This window comes from Eretmochelys imbricata, chromosome 13, assembly GCF_965152235.1.
Source record: "Eretmochelys imbricata isolate rEreImb1 chromosome 13, rEreImb1.hap1, whole genome shotgun sequence".
Taxonomy (NCBI): Eukaryota; Metazoa; Chordata; order Testudines; family Cheloniidae; genus Eretmochelys; species Eretmochelys imbricata.
The window spans coordinates 5780569-5800273 of record NC_135584.1 but is presented as its reverse complement, the minus strand read 5'-3'; the positions used below and the strand labels follow the sequence as shown (position 1 = coordinate 5800273).

At 39.6% G+C, this 19705-nt stretch overlaps 1 protein-coding gene across 5 annotated transcripts; it reads right to left on the bottom strand.

Moving 5' to 3' along the window:
• Nucleotides 1-565: 565 nt before the first annotated feature.
• On the bottom strand, nucleotides 566-18633 carry PCMTD2 (protein-L-isoaspartate (D-aspartate) O-methyltransferase domain containing 2). 5 transcript variants are annotated; one of them, XM_077832387.1, is made up of 6 exons: nucleotides 18547-18633; nucleotides 13587-13918; nucleotides 11041-11143; nucleotides 7044-7215; nucleotides 4870-4993; nucleotides 566-2825 (listed from the first exon to the last, which is right to left on the bottom strand). In XM_077832387.1, exons 2-6 carry the CDS (start codon nucleotides 13891-13893, stop codon nucleotides 2443-2445), a joined length of 1089 nt encoding a protein of 362 aa, XP_077688513.1. In that variant the 5' UTR covers nucleotides 13894-13918; nucleotides 18547-18633; the 3' UTR covers nucleotides 566-2442. The 5 variants fall into 5 exon arrangements, with proteins under 5 accessions (XP_077688513.1, XP_077688514.1, XP_077688512.1 ...); XM_077832388.1 differs by having other exon boundaries at nucleotides 13587-13924; nucleotides 18547-18565; XM_077832386.1 differs by lacking the exon at nucleotides 18547-18633 and adding an exon at nucleotides 18454-18542.
• Between the last annotated feature and the right edge of the window lie 1072 nt (nucleotides 18634-19705).

The window sequence follows — 19705 nt, the reverse complement described above, 5'->3', positions numbered from 1 at the left end:
ATTTACAAGTCCCCTTTATTTACAGGCTATAAACTACACTATTTCACAGTTATATTACACATAGACTTTCTACCATGTTTTTCATTGTGACAATGGGACACTGACAACCTAGAACCCAAACTGCTTGTGTATTTACTTACTGTATTCAGGCATACACAGGAAAAATATTTTTTATGTATCTTAAAGAGCCCTACAAAATCTAGCAAATGTAATAAAAAAGGCAAATCTGGTGAAAATCTGACAAAATATCTTTTATAGTTACAGGAAAAAACATCAAACAGTGCCAAATGCAAAGATAAAGTAACAGAAGCAACAAATAGGATTATTCATATAAATATCCACTTCAAGTTGTTATTGACCATTTTAAAAATAAGAGACTTCTAAACGGTATCTGTAGAAAGGCCTGCAATTAATAAATAGGAGGGGGACTTAGTAGCCCAAATAAAGAGGCTGCTCGAAGGGTGAGGAATTGTCATGCCGCTGGAGAGAAAGGCATATATCAATTACAAACATGGAACACGAATGTTTAACAGTTAAAAATAATATCCTCGGAGGTCACAAAAAATGCAGTTCATAGGGATTTTATTGGTCATCCATACATTGTATTTTATAGAAAAAGACGTTAGTTGTCACAAGTACAGAGTGGGTATTTGGAGACTTTTAAAAAGGGAGTGAGCATAAAAGCATTGCTTAGACATTTTAGACTAATTCCTACATTTTCAAAACGTTGCACAAGATTTAAAACACACAACTCAGTCAATGCAAATTGTGTGATTCAGTACCATGTAACGAAGTCCAGGTTAATGTATTTTGGCAAGACAAACTTCATTCACTCCTCTTAGCAAGTTAAGGAGACCATACAAATGAGATCAAGATCAAGCCCACCAACTGCAACTGATGAGGAAATACCCTTCTAACATAGCTGGATTATCTACTGATAGGGTTATTATTTAGTTAGCCTTTGAGTGATCCAAATCAATGCAGCCTCAATTGTTTCCTTCTAGCCCCCAATATTGTACACAGATTTTTCAAACAGGCCAAAATAATCAAGCAATCTTCCCCTCAACACATGAATATAAATCTCCTCCTACCATCATTACAGGAAGACTTGAGAATAAAGATTAGAATTTATATTCCATGAAATTGCAGGTTATGAAGTCTTTCTACACAAGCTACTTAAAGAAACTAACAAAAATTAAATGAACTAGTAAGGCTGTAAATCTAGTTCCTGCTCATCTACAAGGACAAGGTATACGTGAACAGCATTGCAGTCTCCTTGCTACAGCATAGCCCCAAACAGGGCACTTAAGCATTATGTGTCAGTAGCATAACCACTCACTTTGGCTTCCTAGACTGTTTCCACTTCCCTGTGTAACCTCTGAGAAACAAAGTTTGGTTCATTTCCCAGGACACTGGCTACTTCCTTTAGTTCAGGCTAGGAATGCCTGAGACTACCTGCCTTACACTATGTCCAGCACAGCAGTCACACATTAACTCATATCAGGTCTGTTGATTGCACTATCAGCGCCAGTCTTAGATTAACCCCTTGCTAGGTTTGTCCTTTTCCCACCCATTTTTTCTGAATTACTTTATAAGTGGTGCCAGAGGAAACAGCCACAAACCTGATCACCCTAGCAATCTTTGAAAGTCAGCTGATCAGTTTAGCAACTCTAAGTTAAATTTGCTCTCCTTATTTATTTTTTTTAAAACCTTACGTAGCTTGCATCTCACCTCAGACTGGATTTTACAAAACAAGCTGTTTTCTGTGAAGGAAACACCAACTCCCTGCCAAACATTCCTCTCCCCCCAAAATTTAAAAAAATGTAAGGTTCATAGCTAACCTGAGACCCACCAATTGAAAGGTGGCCAGTGCTTTGCTTCAGTGTTCAAAACCTGGATACCTCAAAGTACTATCAAAGTCTGATTTCGTACGTTTGTGTGTTTTTGCAGATTACTGGAACAAACAAGGTTTACCAGGTCAGATTTTTACCAGTATCTCTGTTTAAAAATGAAACTAAATGTGTACTCCATTTGTGTCAAAGTTAGTAGGACAGCATGGACAATGAAGTCTTTAGAGCACTGCCTAAGAATATTTAAAACTGCAATTTGGTGAAAGTGCAGCCAAGAGATTTCAATAGACATCTCTGTGTAGTTAGTTTTCAGGGAATGATATCCTTCTCTCTCTAAGCAACTGAGCACTTCATCAGCTTGCTTTTTAAAAGGGAACACTGCTGCAGGATAAAACTATAGCATACAACCAAGAAGGAGAGGAAACTTAAAAAAAGCTATGATGTTTAAGAATACAGCAGCCACATTCCCCAGCTAGCCAGCCTACTGCCATGTGTGGTCATGTTAACAGGCAAGCAAGTGGTACACATTTGTCAAGCCCTAAGAAGTATTTTATTTTTATGTCTACCTTTCTGCTTTCTATGAACAAGATACTTATTTTTCTCTGTAATAAAGCAGGTAATATTTCAGGGGATCAGGCAAAGGCAGACTCAAGACCTTCTCTCTCAGAAAGTTTACAGGGGGGTCTGGCTTCAGTTCAGAGATACCCTTTTCCTCCTCTTCTCTCCTCTCCTCCTCAATCTCCTCACAGTTGTTGTTATCATCTGAGGGGTTTGAGATACGACTGGCAAAGACTTCTTTATCCAAGAAGACAATGGTTTCCATGCGACGGCGGCGAACACGTCTTCGTTTAAACCTTGGAGGGTTTTTCAGACCATTTCCATTTTTGCTCATTGTTTCTTGATGTATTATCCTTTTAATAGTTCCTCGGATGGCAATGCGAGCCAGATCCTGTAGGCTGCGGACACTTATTGGTGCTATAACACAGAACAAAAATATGAACAGGTATGGAAGCAAAAAAACTGGCAGCACAGGCTGAAAAGTTGTCTGAAATGGAGTGAGGATAACTATTTTAATTCCCTGTTATGTTTATAAAAAAAAAACCCAACTTTATTTCAAACTCTGTCAGCTCGGATAAAGTTAATGTTTTTCCCTAAAAAACATGTTGTATTATGCACTTCTCCTGTAATCTGATCACTGAGAGAAGGAGTTGAGAGAAAAAGTTCAAACGCACAAACCCACTGTGCACAAAACACAAATCAGTAGACATTAAATATAATATTTAAAATAGAATTTTGGTATTTTATACTCAAATGAACTATTTTATGCAACCGTGTTTTAGGTTTTAAATCTTAAGACTTTGCAATTCAAACTGTACAATAAAGCGGAGGAGTTTGTTTCCGGACTTCTCAGTAGTGTGGACACAGTCCTCAATGCGCAAAACAGAATGAGTAGATCTGGATTCCACTCCCAGCTCTGCTGCTGTTTAATTTTGAGACTTTGGGCAAATCACTTAACTTGTCAGTTTCCTCATCAATACTTATCTACTTCAAAAGGTATAGGCTAACATCATTAGCATATGAAACCTGTTTCAAGATCTGTGGATAGAAGGAGTTAGAAGCATGTGACTGTGTATTATATAGGGTACATACCCACCCTCTTCAGTGGTTTAGAGCAGCAGTTCTCAAACCAGGAGTATGTGTAGCCCTGGTGGTATACAGGTGTCTTCCAGGACTACATCAACTCATCTAGATATTTGCCTAGTTTTACAACAGCCTACATAAAAAGCACTAGCGAAGTCAGTACAAACTAAAATTTCATACAGACAATAACTTGTTTATACTGATCTATAGCCTACACACTGTAATGTAAGTACAATGTTTATATTCCAATTGATTTTATAATGATATGGTTAAAAATGTATTTTTAGGTCTGCTCTTGTAAGCAAGTAATTTTTAAGTGAGGTGAAACTTGGGGGTACACAAGACAAATCAGACTCCTGAAAGGGGTATAGTAGTCCGGAAATGTTGAGAACCACTGGTTTAGAGGAGTCTACATGCTTTTGTGCAGCACTATTCAGCCAATCCAAGGTGCGCAACAGTCAACACTACTGCACAATTCCATGTCTCTCACGTAATATAAATAAAACCTGTATTTGCATACATCTATCCCTGCACTGAGAAGCATCAAATTAAATTGAAAACTCTGTTTGGATTACAAACACTTACAGACATTCTTCTAAGCAAAGAAGGGGAAAAATAAAGTCCGAAATACTTGCAGGCTTCCTCATAGAGGACACAATATGCAAGGTATACTCAGATGGACAGTTAATATGCTCTGTACAGTGTGATAAACAGATACCAAAGAAGAATAAAAACAGATTAAGTAGTAATTTCTTGAGGGCAGGGACCCTGTGTTCTTATGTGTTTGTACAGGACCTTGCACAATGGAGCCTCAATCTAGATTGGGATCACTGGGCACTACCTGCAATACAAATAAAAATAATGCAACTCCCCTCCGGAAGGGTATCATGTTTGAAGGAAACTGTGCATAGCCATGGTATTGATATAAATTGATAAAATGTCACAACTGAAACAAATGCTGTGTGCATTTTTCACTTTGTAATATATTCCCTTAATACTATAAGAATCCATGTATGGATCCACATGGGCAAGCCAGTACAGTCTGACAAACAGGAAACTGAAAATGCAGGCAGATTATTTTAAAATACAAAGATACGCACTTTCAATTTCACAGAGCAGACACTAACATTTCTGGATTTGTTTTTTCAACTTGCTTTCCTAATACCACACCTCTTCAAATACTGGAAACCTGTATGCAGCATAGGATGGACAAAACTGGACAACTGTCAAAGGAATGAAACATCTTGAGTAGTTTTCTCCAAAAGAAGGAAGCTGTACTTCCGCTGTGTATGAGTATCATGCTTGGATCAAGGTGAAACTAACAGCCAAAGGGACCGCAGAAAGAAGAGCAAGTATATCTATAAACATTTATACTTACGCAAGTGAACAAGTCTCGATTTCCCTGAATCTGCATGAATAGGTTGAATCAGAGGAGCAAAAGAAACAGCAAGGATCTTCTTGGTTTCCCAGGCAGCAGGACCAGTGCGTGTTATCTTCGTCAGCTGCATCAAAGAGAGAAAGTGCTGTCTACTATGTAAACAGTAGAAATCAGTTATCTATAGTTAATTTTTTATGCCGAGAATGAACAATCTACTGTTTGCCTTTTGGATTTCAGGCAAAGTGTTTGAAATACAGAGAATTAGTGGTGACAAGGTGAAAAGCCAAGTAATACACAGGTTCATCATAATTCTTTCTTTAAAGAGTGAATATAGAATTCATGAAGAGAACCAGATTTACAGCCCTAATGGACGAAGTTGTCTAAACACAGAACATGTGCAGTGGCAATACCAGATTTCATCACACTGCCCTCCCAGTTTCTCCCCATTCTGAACTATAGGGGCTGCCTCAGAGTTCCGAGAGTAATTCAATCTTCAATAGACATTCATTCCTTGGCTGAGAGAAAGTTATTGCAAATAATATTGGTGGGTTTTGCTGTGTGAATGGGATCACCAATTAATTTTACATATTGTAGGTGACCTAAGAGCCTCTGAATGGTAATAATTTCTGTGAGCTGCTGACCGAAACTAACTACTGTACTTTGAGATGAAAGGCTCCATATGTCACTTCCAATCCTAAACCAAGCAGTTCCTTGAAACAATAAATCTTTACTTGCAAGAGACGCCAGAATTATGAAGATATATTTGTTTAGAAAGCTCGGGCATGGTTATTCAGATTTTGAAATCAACCGTGACCTGTGGCATACCATTAAAAATGGCAGACCATTAGAAAAATTGGTATCCGGCCTGTTGGGCCAGTAAATAACAGCACCACAATCCTAGGAAAAGTAGAGTCCATAGAGTGTTGCTGCCACACAGAAGGCTGAAGCACACTGATAAGGAAACAGTAGTCTAATAACTGTCTTGCTAGTTTTCCACAATATAAAGAGGGTAGGCCTAGAAAGCTCTTTTTATATCAGTTGCAGTTTTTGCTAAAGGCTGTTGGACTCTGCTGTTTATTTAACCTATGACTTGCAACTATTTTGAATGCTTCCTGTTTGGCAAAGTAAGCTGCTACTTTTTCTTGCCCAATTCTCACTGGCTGTATCTGGAAGCCTGAACGAAATTTCCTGCTGGAGAACACTTCAACAATGTATGGGATAAGTAGAAAAAGAAATTCCAAAAAACCCAACTAAACCCAGATTTGTTCTTGCAGAAAATTTTTTTGTTTCTTTAATAGTGAAGGAAAGTTTTAGCTAATCTTTACCTCCTTGGTTCAAATTTTCAAAAGGACTTTCCTAATATCTGTAATATTTATATATACAAGTTATGTGTATTTGTACTTTCATATACACAGAAATTACCCAATTTGTGGGGACAAAGTGCTCACTGGCACTCATGAATGTCGGTATTTTGGATGCCTCTTTAGAGGACAGTTTGTGAAGTTGACTCTTAAACACTTAAAGAAATGATCAAGCAGTAAGTATTCTTGACTTATAATTTAAAAATTATTTTCTGGTTGCAATAAATATAACAAGACACTGCACTATATACTTGCAAGTCTATTTATGAAGTAGTTTACAATCAGAAATTCAAGCTAATTTGAAATCAAATTATTAATTCAGTATTTTCTCCCTCTCCTAGCCTCAAATGAAAGATATCAAGAGATGTAAGATTCACATAGCTACAACTCAACCGAACCCTGCACCACTATCTTCCCTTTCCACGTACTTACTATGAAAAACTTTTTATGGACTGTCTAATTTACCACTGGAAAGCAAAGTGTGGTATGGTACCTCACTTCAACAAATTTTGACTGAAGCATTCTTGAAGAAGTACAAAAATGAAGCGTTAAACTAACTTGGGAGTACCTCTCACAATTCACTAAAAAGTTAAATACAAAACACCTGAAGAGGGTCTGGTAGAAGTATGCATACTTTGCAACATAATTAAGACACGTATAGTTCAGTTTCTGGAAATTGCTCTCTTTATTCCTAGTAAACACTTAGTGTAAGAGCTGATATGCCGAATAGTTACCTATAAGGAAGGTAGTGAACTGCACCTATAGGCTAAATAAGAATAAAGAAATCAAATCCTAGTTTAAGAGGCACTCAACCTTTTCCTCGAGTGGCATGACGAGAATTCCCCCAACTTTCAGCAGACTCTTCATGTAGTCCTCATGTTCTTTCTGTACCCCAGCACCACAGTAAACACGGTCATACTGAGTAGAATCTGGAGAGATCTCTAAACAATTGCCAGTAACAAAGGAGGGCTCACAGAATTCAAATCTGAAAAAGAAGAAGTCCAATTATAACACTACATACTTGATAAGAAAAGAAATTTCATTGGCCATTTCCCCTCCCAAGCCCCAATTTCCTGGATCTCAAAAAGTTTCATTCTACAGACTACCACAAAGGGCCACAATTTGAGGCCCTCCAGACTAGAGTGATTCTGAAATTACTCATACATGAGATTTTCCAAAGATCTTAGGTACATAATCTGAACACATACACTGAATAACTGCTTACACAAATTATCAGGATTGGGGATTTGTCATACAATTACCCAATTTGTGGGCCCAGTTACAATATCTTTGCATAAATATTACAAGTACAATTTGAACTCTAAGCCCTTTTAAGACTGAACCAGAATGTCTTTGGCTTAGTTTTCCATAACCTTTCCCATAAACTGCTAAATGGTTTTCAACACGAAGAGTGAGATGCTGCCTCCATTGAAGTCAATGGGAATTTTATCATCAATTTCAATTGAGCCAGGATTACACCACGAATTCATAGTTTAGACAAAAATTTATGCAATACAGTACTTCTGATATAATTTAAAGAGAAAAGAAACAATTTTATGCTAATTTCTGTTTTTGCAGAATAGCCAGAATTCACGAAGACTATAATAATCCCTAAATTTGATGCAGCAATAATGGTAAAATATTAGAACTGTCAAATGATTTAAAAAATTAATCACGATTAATCGCACTGTTAAACAATAATAGGATACCATTTATTTAAATAGTTTTCAAATATATTGATTTCACTTACAACACAGAACACAAAGGGTACAGTGCTCATTTATATTTACTTTTGATTACAAATATTTGCACTGTAAAAAACAAAAGAAACAGTATTTTTCAATTCACCTAAGTATAGTAGTGCAATCTCTTTATCATGAAAGTTTAACTTACAAATGTAGAATTATGTACAAAAAAATAACTGCATTCAAAAACAAAACATAAAACTTTAGAGCCTACAAGTCCACTCAGTCCTATTTCTTGTTCAGCCAATCGCTCAAACAAGTTTGTTTACATTTGCAGGAGTCAATGCTGCCCACTTCTTGTTTACAATATCACCTGAAAGTGAGAACAGGCGTTCGCATGGCACTGTTGTAGTCGGCGTCACAAGATATTTATGTGCCAGATGCACTAAAGATTCAGACGTCCCTTCATGCTTCAACCACCATTCCAGAGGACATGCGCCCATGCTGATGATGGTTCCGCTCGATAACCATCCAAAGTAGTGTGGACCGACGCATGTTTATTTTTATCATCCGAGTCAGTCAGTGCCAACAGCAGAAGACGGATTTTCCTTTTTGGTGGTTCGGGTTCTGTAGTTTCCGCATCAGACTGTTGCTCTTTTAAGACTTCTGAAAGCATGCTGTACACTGCGTCCTTCTCAGATTTTGGAAGGCACTTCAGATTCTTAAACCGTGGGTCACATGGTATAGCTATCTTTAGAAATCTCACACTGGTACCCTCTTTGCGTTTTGTCAAATGTGCAGTGAAAGTGTTCTTAAAATGAACATGTGCTGGGTCATCATCCGAGACTGCTACAACATGAAATATATGGCAGAATGCGGGTAAAACAGAGTAGAGGACATACAATTCTCCCCCAAGGAGTTCAGTCACAAATTTAATTAATGCATTTTTTTTTTAACGAGCATAATCAGCACGGAAGCATGTCCTCTGGAATCAGTGGCTGAAGCATGAAGGGGCATATGAATGTTTAGCATATCTGGCATGTAAAGACCTTGCAATGCTGGCTACAAAAGTGCCATGAGAACGCCTGTTCTCACTTTCAGGTGACATTGTAACCAAGAAGCAGGCAGCATCATCTCCCGTAAATGTAAACAAACTTGTCTGTCTTAGCGATTGGCTGAACAAGAAGTAGGACTGAGTGGACTTATAGGCTCTAAAGTTTACATTGTTTTGTTATGGAGTGCAGTTACGTAACAAAAAAAAAATCTACATTTGTAAATTGCACTTTCACGATAAAGAGATTGCACTAGAGTACTTGTATGAGGAACTGAAAAAATACTATTTCTTTTGTTTGCCACTTTTATAGTGCAAATATTTGTAATCTAAACCAATATAAAGTGAGCATTGTCTATTTTGGATACTGTGTTGTAATTGAAATCAATATATTTGAAAATGTAGAAAAACATCCAAAAATATTTAATACATTTCAATGGTATTCTATTGTTTAACAGTGCAATTAAAATGGCGATTAATCATGGTTAATTTTTTTTAATCGCTATTAATTTTTTTGAGTTATTTGCGTGAGTTAACTGCGATTAAAATATACAGTTGTACCAAGATATCCACATACCACCTGAGGCTCTTGGAAAGAGGCAGCCTACTAAAATATGGTATTAGTATTACAAAAGCAAAAGACTTCAAGAAGTGCAGCAACATGATATGTTTGTAACAACTGGCTAATAGTCCTTACCTGTGTTTATGCCATATATCCTAGCAGCTATTTTCCCCTTTTCACATACCTGTATTTATACTCAAAAACATTTAAAAAACGAAGACTTTCTTCTTATCTATGACCGTATTAATCTCTGAAGTACAAATTGGTCAGCTGTAGAGCAATGTAGTTTTCTATACTATTTTTCTTACTCCAGGTATCCCAAAGCATTTTACAAACAATGAATTATTGGCCAATTTGTTTGCCAACATAATTGCTGCACTGTTATCAACTCATCAGTAGTTTGTACAGAGACTTGGCTATTAGGAGAGTTTTATTAAAAAGATTTTGATGAGACACTAGACCACCTATTCTTTTTGATATAGTTTAAATGAGATATACCAGTTTCTATACACCACAGATGGGCAAGGATCTCATCTTTAATACTGTAGCCCCCACCACTCCTTTTGTACTTGCACTGCAGTGTCACTGATTTTTTTCAAACAGGTCTCTAGATATGAAACTTTCTACTTACGTTGGTCTTTGCCATTTAGCTACAGTTATTGCATTTCTGTAAAGTGAGATGGCACGAGAACAATAACGATAGGCTTATTTATTTTAGTAATGAAGGGGACTGGTTGCCTATTCACAGGTACTCTTACCTCTCTGCTTACAACAAAAGACTGCATGCTAAGGGGGGGTTACCTCTTCCCTACTTAACCATCAGCGTCTCAGTGTAGTGACTGGTGAAGTGGCTGCAGTTCAGCTCTTCTTGTTTAAAGACTGCTGTACCCATTTTATTCATTCTAGCATTGTGACAGTTCCAGGTGATCAGAAGCACTTCCCACAAACAAATTGCAAAATAAATCCAAAAATATGACAGCTACAACTCGTATTGCTAAGGTAACTTCTGGTTATAGGCATCTTGCTTTAGTCATCGTAAAAATAGTTTCACATTTTAACCAATAAAGTTTTTCTTCCAATAAAACTCTATTAAAGCAGCATGGAAATTACTTTACACTCTTTGGTGGGATTCAGGCTGAGAGGTTACAAATATAATTTTTTAGATAGATGACCATCACCATTTGCAGCCTCAAATATATTGGCTGTAATTAAATCTTATTGCTAATACTCAATTTTGGCTTCTTTCAACTGGTGTGGCATTAGAACAGCTAAGAGTACAACAACATAGCAAAAATTTCTTAACATCTCTCCTCCCACATACCCATCAGCTTAGAACGTCGTCACACACTGCAGCTCAGCAAGCCTAAGGAGCTAGTGTCCTAAAATCACCCTTAAATCTGCCGTTCTTGTGTGGGAATAGGGAGAGCTACCCAAACAGCTAGTAGTTTTGTAGTAGTAATTATTAAATTCAAAATCATGAAGTAGGATGCTACAGGTGTTCTCTACTCTTACTTGTCAAAGCTGTCACTTGTTCTGATGAAGAAGTCCAATTTCTGCTTTGCATACTCTATAACATCAGAGTGAAGCTCCACACCATGGTTAACACCAAAAGGACCTGCAAGTTTAAAGAGTTCAAAGAAAATGGTTTTAAGGGCAACTGGATAAAGCTAAGCACAACTGATCCTTGTTACTTTCTCAATGTGTTTCAGATAAACTACTTCTTAAGAATGTTTCTACAATTTAAAATGTTTGTTTTGAGGTCTGCACTTAGAAGTGCAGGACCATTTACTACTAGCGATGGCTAATGCCTTGATGTACAGCAACCTTTTGTGACCAGGGTGCTCCTACTTACACAGAAAATGGTGAGGCAGGAATGCTGATGTTTCAGATGTACCACTGCTATAGAACACAAAGAATCCACTGTAAATCACTAAAGATTATTGCTATGGGAAGTGACCAAAAATCAAAAATTGGCAAGAGTTACAGTTCACATGGTAATTTTAGCTAGCTCTAGAAATCAGACTCACTACTATTACAGGAACAGTGCTTGAATTATTTTTAATTGAGCAATATATAAAAGTTCAAGCTTCTGACAGAACAACCCTTAAAAGATACATCCTGAACTTTTTTTTTTTTTTAAATAAAGTCTTTTAAAATGTTTTAGAAGGATTTTTCTGCTCGTATTAGCATATTTATAAGGGTCTTTTCAACAAGGGAAAGCGGGTTGGCTTAAAAACACCACAAGATGTGTTGCCAAATGCAACAATTCCCACAAAATTAAAAAGATGTTTATGTTTTACTTTTCAGTTATAATAATCTTAGATGTTACTAGTAACAAATAGGTAAAAAATTTCAAACTAAACATGGTTAATAAGTTGGAAACATCCCTTTGAACTGTAACTTTAATATATTAGAGTAATACTAAGAGTGCAGCTGAGTTCCATAAAAACAAGGGAAAGACACTTACTTAGTATGCCACGAGTAAGATTTATTATTCTCTGTTACACCTGAAAGAACTTGAACATTACAGGAATCTGAACAGGGCTTATAACACATTTGCATTCCAGAAGTTACTACAAAGGCAATATTGATTAGCAATATTCTGGTTCTTCTGAAGTGCTGAGAGTCTAAATTCTACCAGAGGACAAAAGAGGAAGTACCATAGCTTTCAGAAGATTCTAACAGTTTAGGGAATTAATCTTTGATTGATTACTTTTGTTTTGAAGACTGACTCCTCTGAATTAGAAACAGAACAGTCCCTACATATTTTGATAAACCGAATCCTTGTTTAATGTCATAACAAGTTCAGTGCAGTTATACCATGTGACTTTACATAACATGATCAAGTATAACAAAGAAAAATACATAATATGGCAATTTGCCTTCAAATATCTGAAAGGAAATTGTTGCAGAATTACAGTTATGCACAGTTTAAGAGTCCTGTTATTAAGCACTGAAGACAATAGCCATATTTACATTATAACTAGGGCTACACAAACCCCTCTATTATTTTGATATGAGACAGGCTTGCTCATTTTAAGGGAGAAATAGTTCAAAGGCACCTAAAGTTATAAGTGTTCATATTCTAATTAGTTTTGTCAAAGCTTGTTACAAACCAATAAACAAGTTCCAGCTTCATGTCCGCTCACTAGAAGTGGGACTAAGTCTCAGCTCTGATGACAAACATTTAAACAATTAAAATTTCTGACCCACAGGCAGGAGGGTAATGGGGACCCTCCTGCTATTAGCAGCTGTACTGGAAGTCAGAAGCAGTGTGTAAACACTGACTTTGCATTTCACTAGGATCAACGCAGTTTGAAATTTATTTTGACACTTCTCCACACAGAGTGATTATTACCACCATGAGATTGAGGGGTGATTTCCTGCATTTTCATATATTTAACTCTGTATGATCAGCCACGCTTTTACATCCTGGAAGAGCTATTCTACTTACACATTTACTCCTGTGTGTTTGTCTGGAGGAAGGTAAGGGAAAAGGAAAGTTGCTAACTGTGGGCAACCACCACCACTGTTCTTATATTAAGACATAAGACTATTTGCTAAATTGTATTTTGAAGCATCTCCTTGCTTGCACTCGGGAAGTAACTAGAACTAGATACCAGGTACTGATCTTACACTGGAATAAATCACAATTAGATCTTTTAAATGTATTTCAGGCTGGTTGCAGGGGATTAAGAATAAATGGGTCATAGATCTAAAGATTCAGGGCTCTCCCTGGTCAAACTCAATCACCATCCCACACAAACTCGTCTCTCTCCACTCCTGACATCTTGATCTTTCCCTCAAGTGAGGGCCCAGCAAGCCTAGACTCATGCCAGTAGGAGGCCATGACAATCAGCTGTGCACTGCATCAGTGTCTGTTCTGAGTCATCACTAGGTTCCCCTGAATCCTGCTTAATTGGCCAAATCTGATTAACATATTCTTTATCTGCACTTAGACCGAATTTAAAATCTTGAAATTAAAGCGAGGAATATTTCCTACGATCATGAAAACAGATGATAATTTAATCAATAATTAACATGACAAAGTTATTTACCCAAGATGAGTCCGACCATAGAACTCAGGTAACCGGTGCCACTGCCCAGATTCAAGAATGACAGTCCCGGCTGTAGATCCAAAGCTTCCATCACCTCTGAGTAAATGCACGGTGCAGAGAGATGAAAATTTCCATGTTTCCACGCCAGGTCTTTGTAAGCATTGTCCTTAAAATCATCAAGATAGTAGTCTGCTCGATCAATGGCACGGAATGCCTGCTCCACCAGCTCTGTCCGGATATACTGCGCTTCTTTCAGGTTATCAATTAATTCATCATTATCTTCTCCTGCACTCACTGCACCTCCCATCTTCTTCAACAATTTTTAGCAAGTTCTAAAACTCAATTGGGGTGGGGGAAGATGAGCAACAGAAGACATGTAACATCATTATAAGCGCTAAGGCTGTTAAACATAAAACAACTTAAAGTCATAACAATAAGACAACTTCTTTGCAAAGATATCAATGTAAAAACACTAGAACAGAACATATACTCAAAAGCTGACTTAAAATATTAAAAACAAAATCATGTACCTGGAGTTTCAGAATTACATACATGTTTTGGGGAGGGGGTAGGAAGGTCATAATATTCACATTTTTAGTTGTATAATATTCTCCTCCAGTGCACCAATCTTGAACTGCTAAATAAGATTATAGATTCTGGTTCCCATTCATAGAATATCAGGGTTGAAAGGGACCGCAGGAGGTCATCTAGTCCAACCCCCTGCTCAAAGCAGGACCAATCCCCAACTAAATCATCCCAGCCAGGGCTTTGTCAAGCCTGACCTTAAAAACTTCGAAGGAAGGAGATTCCACCACTTCCCTAGGTAACGCATTCCAGTGTTTCACCACCCTCCTAGTGAAAAAGTTTTTCCTAATATCCAACCTAAACCTTCCCCACTGCAACTTGAGACCATTACTCCTTGTTCTGTCATCTGCTACCACTGAGAACAGTCTAGAGCCATCCTCTTTGGAACCCCCTTTCAGGTAGTTGAAAGCAGCTATCAAATCCCCCCTCATTCTTCTCTTCCGCAGACTAAACAATCCCACTTCCCTCAGCCTCTCCTCATAAGTCATGTGTTCCAGTCCCCTAATCATTTTTGTTGCCCTCCGCCGGACGTTTTCCAATTTTTTCACATCCTTCTTGTAGTGTGGGGCCCAAAACTGGACACAGTACTCCAGATGAGGCCTCACCAATGTTGAATAGAGGGGAACGATCACCTCCCTCGATCTGCTGGCAATGCCCCAACTTATACAGCCCAAAGTGCCATTGGCCTTCTTGGCAACAAGGGCACACTGTTGACCCATATCCAGCTTCTCGTCCACTGTAACCCCTAGGTCCTTTTCTGCAGAACTGCTGCCTAGCCATTCGGTCCCTAGTTTGTAGCGGTGCACGGGATTCTTCTGTCCTAAGTGCAGGACTCTGCACTTGTCCTTGTTGAACCTCATCAGATTTCTTTTGGCTCAATCCTCTAATTTGTCTAGGTCCCTCTGTATCCTATCCCTACCCTCCAGCATATCTACCTCTCCTCCCAGGTTAGTGTCATCTGCTAACTTGCTGAGGGTGCGATCCACACCATCCTCCAGATCATTAATGAAGATATTGAACAAAACCGGCCCCAGGACCGACCCTTGGGGCACTCCACTCCATTCTTATTCATTGTCCCTTTTCCACTATGGAGTCCAAGCAATAATAATAAAAAATAAGTCATAAAAACATGGCCTGTGTTTGCCAAAATTCAAGGAACATCCAGACTCTGTTTGCAAGAACACCAGAAGGGGATTAATAGACTTCAAAAGAAACAGGCAGAAAAAAGAAACAGGGAGCCTCCCAAATTGCCTGCAGTGAAGGGTGAAAGAAAACATAACAGGATTCTAAATCCAAGGACATACATTTTTTTTTCCTCCACTTCTGCCTGTGCCCCTTGATTATCTTTTTTTTTTTTTTTTTTTTTTTTAAATGTATCCACCACCTCCTCAATAGAATACATACTTTCCTGTGGCTCAAGCTTCTGCAGCTCCAAGCATCACCTTCAGTGGAGAATGCAATAGAATAGAGAGCAACTGTTGGAAAGAAATTTCCTCAGAAGTGAGTGCAATTTCTCATGGTCTCTTCTAAGAGTTAAGTAAGATCATCCCCCTCAGAAACTATTTCAACCCCATCCAGCCCTTACAAAATAATGACACTGCTGATGTCATTTTTACAGACTCACAATTCATTCTGGGAAAAGAAAGCAAACCACTTACTCTCTATTTAGGAGACACAGTTCATAAAGTACATCTTCATCTTTTAAAGAATGAGTTACAGAGGGAAAGCACTTCATTTATAATTCCAAATTAATCTAGTTGTTTCCCACCCACTAAAAAGTTCCATTCCAGAAAGTACAATGTGAATTTTTATTTGCAGTGCTTTGCTATGCTGTGCTAACAATAACTGCAGAAGCAGTAGCTTTAGTGTTGTTTTCTAGATTCAGTAGATCTGCCCACAGCTAAATTGTTCTATACATTCAGCAAGAGAAAATTTATATACTTTACCAGTTTCAAAAGAAATAAAGAAGAAATTGCAGCAAGAAAATCTCAACATATGTATTCTCAGAGCGTACCGTCCTGTCTGTCTGCGAACAGACGAGGCATGATGAACCTCCATCAAGTTCTTAGGAAGGACCTTTAGTCTGTTTAATAAATGTATGCCTCCAAGTATAGTAATCCATTAATAGTGTCTTGGATATTTTCCCCCATTGGCAGGTAATAAGTATTGTCCACCATCCCTTTTTCATCAGTTTAAAAAAAACAAACACCATTACACTATATTGCTAGTGAGAGTGCCCAGAATCTAGAATATGTACATCAGCTGGTCTTATCCTGCAATTTTGTTTTTTTCTTAAATACCTATCAATTTCTTGTGATTGCTTGATTATAGTTTGGTTGGTGCCTTTGGGTAGTATTCTTCACAGATTAATTACTAAATGTAGAAAATTCCTTCCATCCCTTAAGACCTTGTTTTTCTTGATGTTTGTTTGTGCACACTATTTTCTTGAGTATGTTTATCTCCTTCCCTCCATTCAGATCCTCTTCACACTATTAAAATCTCCATGTTTAAATACAATTGTGAAGTATGGTTTTGGCCCTACCAGGGCTCTGCTGTGGCTCCCTGACAAGGTTAAACAAACTTCGTTTTTCCTTCCTGTGCACACAAGCACCACAACCGTCGCTTTACGGTCCAGTATACACTAAAAACCATCATGAAATCACAAGTCTCACATAAGACATAAAGAAAAGGAGTACTTGTGGCACCTTAGAGACTAACAAATTTATTTGAGAGTAAGCTTTCGTGAGCTACAGCTCAATTCTGAGCTGTAGCTCACGAAAGCTTATGCTCAAATAAATTTGTTAGTCTCTAAGGTGCCACAAGTACTCCTTTTCTTTTTGCAAATACAGACTAACACGGCTGCTACTCTGAAACTTGACATAAGACATTGTTGTCCTCTGACCAGGCTTTAGCCTAGTTGTAGGGACATCAACGGTTCTCATCCACACTACAAGCAACAGTCATTTTGTAACCCAGACAGCGGACAACCAAGTTGTAACAGGGTCCTCTAAGTTATACTGGTAGTGTCAATGAGACTTTGAAACGGTTATTTCTGTAAGCACAGACTGGTCTTCATTTTATGGAAAGCATCTGCTTTATATGCAGAATTTTAAAACATACCCCATTGAAACTTCTCTTTTCCAATAATTACACATTTGTTTTCCTAAACTGATAGCTATAATCAAAGGTACTCCCCCCCGCATCTTTTAATACTTTAGTTGCACTCGTTTGCAGTTCTTGTGCAGAGTACAGACTTCTCTACAGATCACAGTGTTACAGGTCTGGCCGTTACTCTGGAGTGTGCATGCCACAATTATGATCACTATCAGAACAGCGTAGTTACTGAGTTGTGTACACTCCAGGAATGGTTACGCCACTCGCTATTTATATGGTGCCATGCTCACCTCTTCTGAGAAAAAGAAGAGCTTACAATGTGAGAAGCTACGTTCATATTCCAGGAACAAACAATGATATTTTAATGATTTATTACAAAGCAAATAGAGTTAAATGCACTGTTAGTAAGCTCACAAAGAAACACGAGAGAGGTAAACTCAGCTTTTTTGACAACTGCCACAGACTCCACAGCACGCTTTGCAATGAATAATAAAAGTAGCTAAAGTCAGACTGAGTTACGCCCCTCTCACGGATCCTCCCACAACCCTCCCCAAAACACTCACTCTGCACCCCCATTGTTACTTCCACTACAAGACCCCATGCGGGTCACTGGTGTGTGTGTGTGTGTGTAATAAATACTGCTGTGCATCGCCCTCCCTCGTACTCACAGCCCTGTGTCCCTGCTCCACAGCTCAGGATTGCAATTTAAATAAGCAGAGATCAACTCAGCAGCCAGACTCAGCACTGAAGAGACACTATATGGGGGGGGGGGGGAGCAGGGGGGGTTGCCAGGTTATCCTGGGGGGCCTCCCACATTGTGCAGGGAACCCCAGCAGCCCTCCCCCCCGTATCATTATAGGGTCGTTGGCGAGGTGCGCAGGGCCGTGTCATTAGAGGGCGCTGGGGGGGGGGAGGGGTGGCTCCACCATTACTGAGGCCTCTGGGGGCCTGCCCCACTGAGAGGGAACCGCCGAGTATCGGGGGGGTCTCCATCCCGCTCCCTCCCCCAGCAAGGGGCTGGGGGCTCCGGCCTCCCCTCCCCCACCCGGGGCCTGAGGGGGGGAGGGGCCCCCGTGAGGCCAGGGCGGTTGGGGGCCTGCAGCGCTCGGTCCAACGAGAGCGGCCGCTTCAGGCCGGCGGAGCAGGCGGGGTGGGGGAGGGGCTCTACCTGGGCGCCGGGGCAGCGGTTCCTCACCCCCCTCCCCCACCGGCCCGGCTCTCCTCAGCCCTCGGGCTCCGGCGGGCAGCTGTAAACACTCACCCAGCTGAGAGCCCCCGGGCAGCGCCACTGCGCAATCGCGGAGCAGACCAACGGCGCGCCCACCGCGGGGCCGACGGATTGGGAAATGGAATATACCATTGTAGCACCGTGATGGGGAACGGAGCGCGGAGGTGCCAGCGTGAGGTGACAGGTGTGGGAATGTACCACTCCGGAAAGGGGGAGCCCAGTGTGGGAATGTCTCACTGAGGAGTTGGTGGGGGGGAGGCCAAGGGCCTGTGACAGACGGACCAATAGCTCTGGGGTTACTGCATTAGTAGAAAGGGCCCTAGCAGGGCCTTAGTGGGAGCTGCACACACACAGATTCATCCATCACCTGTCCCTGCGCCACCCAAAATATAGGGAACACAGATCCCAACTCTGCTGGGCCCTCTTAACAGTGATTTGGGCACCGCTGCACCAGGACAGCACTCCGCCACCACAACACACCTCAAAAGGCACAAGCGTGGCTTAAAAAATCAAGAGATTTTTAAAAAAAATAATAATAAAAAAAATTAGAACTTTTGGGGTTCATTTTGTTTGCGCTCTGGTTTTAGAGATTTTAGGCTGCACCTGGGTCACGGGTTCAAGTTTTTTCTCTGCAATGACCAGGCCTGGAAAGAATCTTACATTTAAAAAAAAAACGAAGCCTTGAGACACGTGACTGCAGGAACTGAGGCTGCAAGGCAAACATCGAAGATCACCAGACTCACGATGAAAATAACGAGGAGTCCTTGTGGCACCTTGCAGACTAACCAATTTATTTGGGCATAAGCTTTCGTGGGTTAGAACCCACTTCATCAGATGCATGGAGTGAAAATACAGGAGCAGGTATAAATACATGAAAGGATGGGGGTTGCTTTACCAAGTGTGAGGTCAGTCTAATGAGATAAATCAATTAACAGCAGGATACCAAGGGAGGAAAAATAACTTTCGAAGTGGTAAGAGAGTGGCCCATTAGAAGACGGTTGACAAGAAGGTGTGAGTAACAGTAGGGAGAAATTAGTATTGGGGAAATTAAGTTTAGGTATGATAAAATCATAAAATCATGATAAAATTACCAGAGTTGGCAACACTGCCCTGCCCAGCTCCGTTTAGCGTGGTGCTTGCTGGGCATTGGCTGCTGAACTGCATTGCCCCCTTGAAGCTGGAGGCAGCCATC

Excerpts from the sequence above, each read along its gene's own strand:
- PCMTD2 (XM_077832387.1), bottom strand. The coding sequence starts at position 13,893 with ATGGGAGGTGCAGTGAGTGCAGGAGAAGATAATGATGAATTAATTGAT. Across the intron at positions 7,216-11,040 it reads ACAAGTGACAGCTTTGACAA|ATTTGAATTCTGTGAGCCCT; the intron begins GTAAGAGTAGAG and ends CTTCTTTTTCAG. Across the intron at positions 4,994-7,043 it reads TCATGCCACTCGAGGAAAAG|CTGACGAAGATAACACGCAC; the intron begins GTTGAGTGCCTC and ends TCTTTGATGCAG.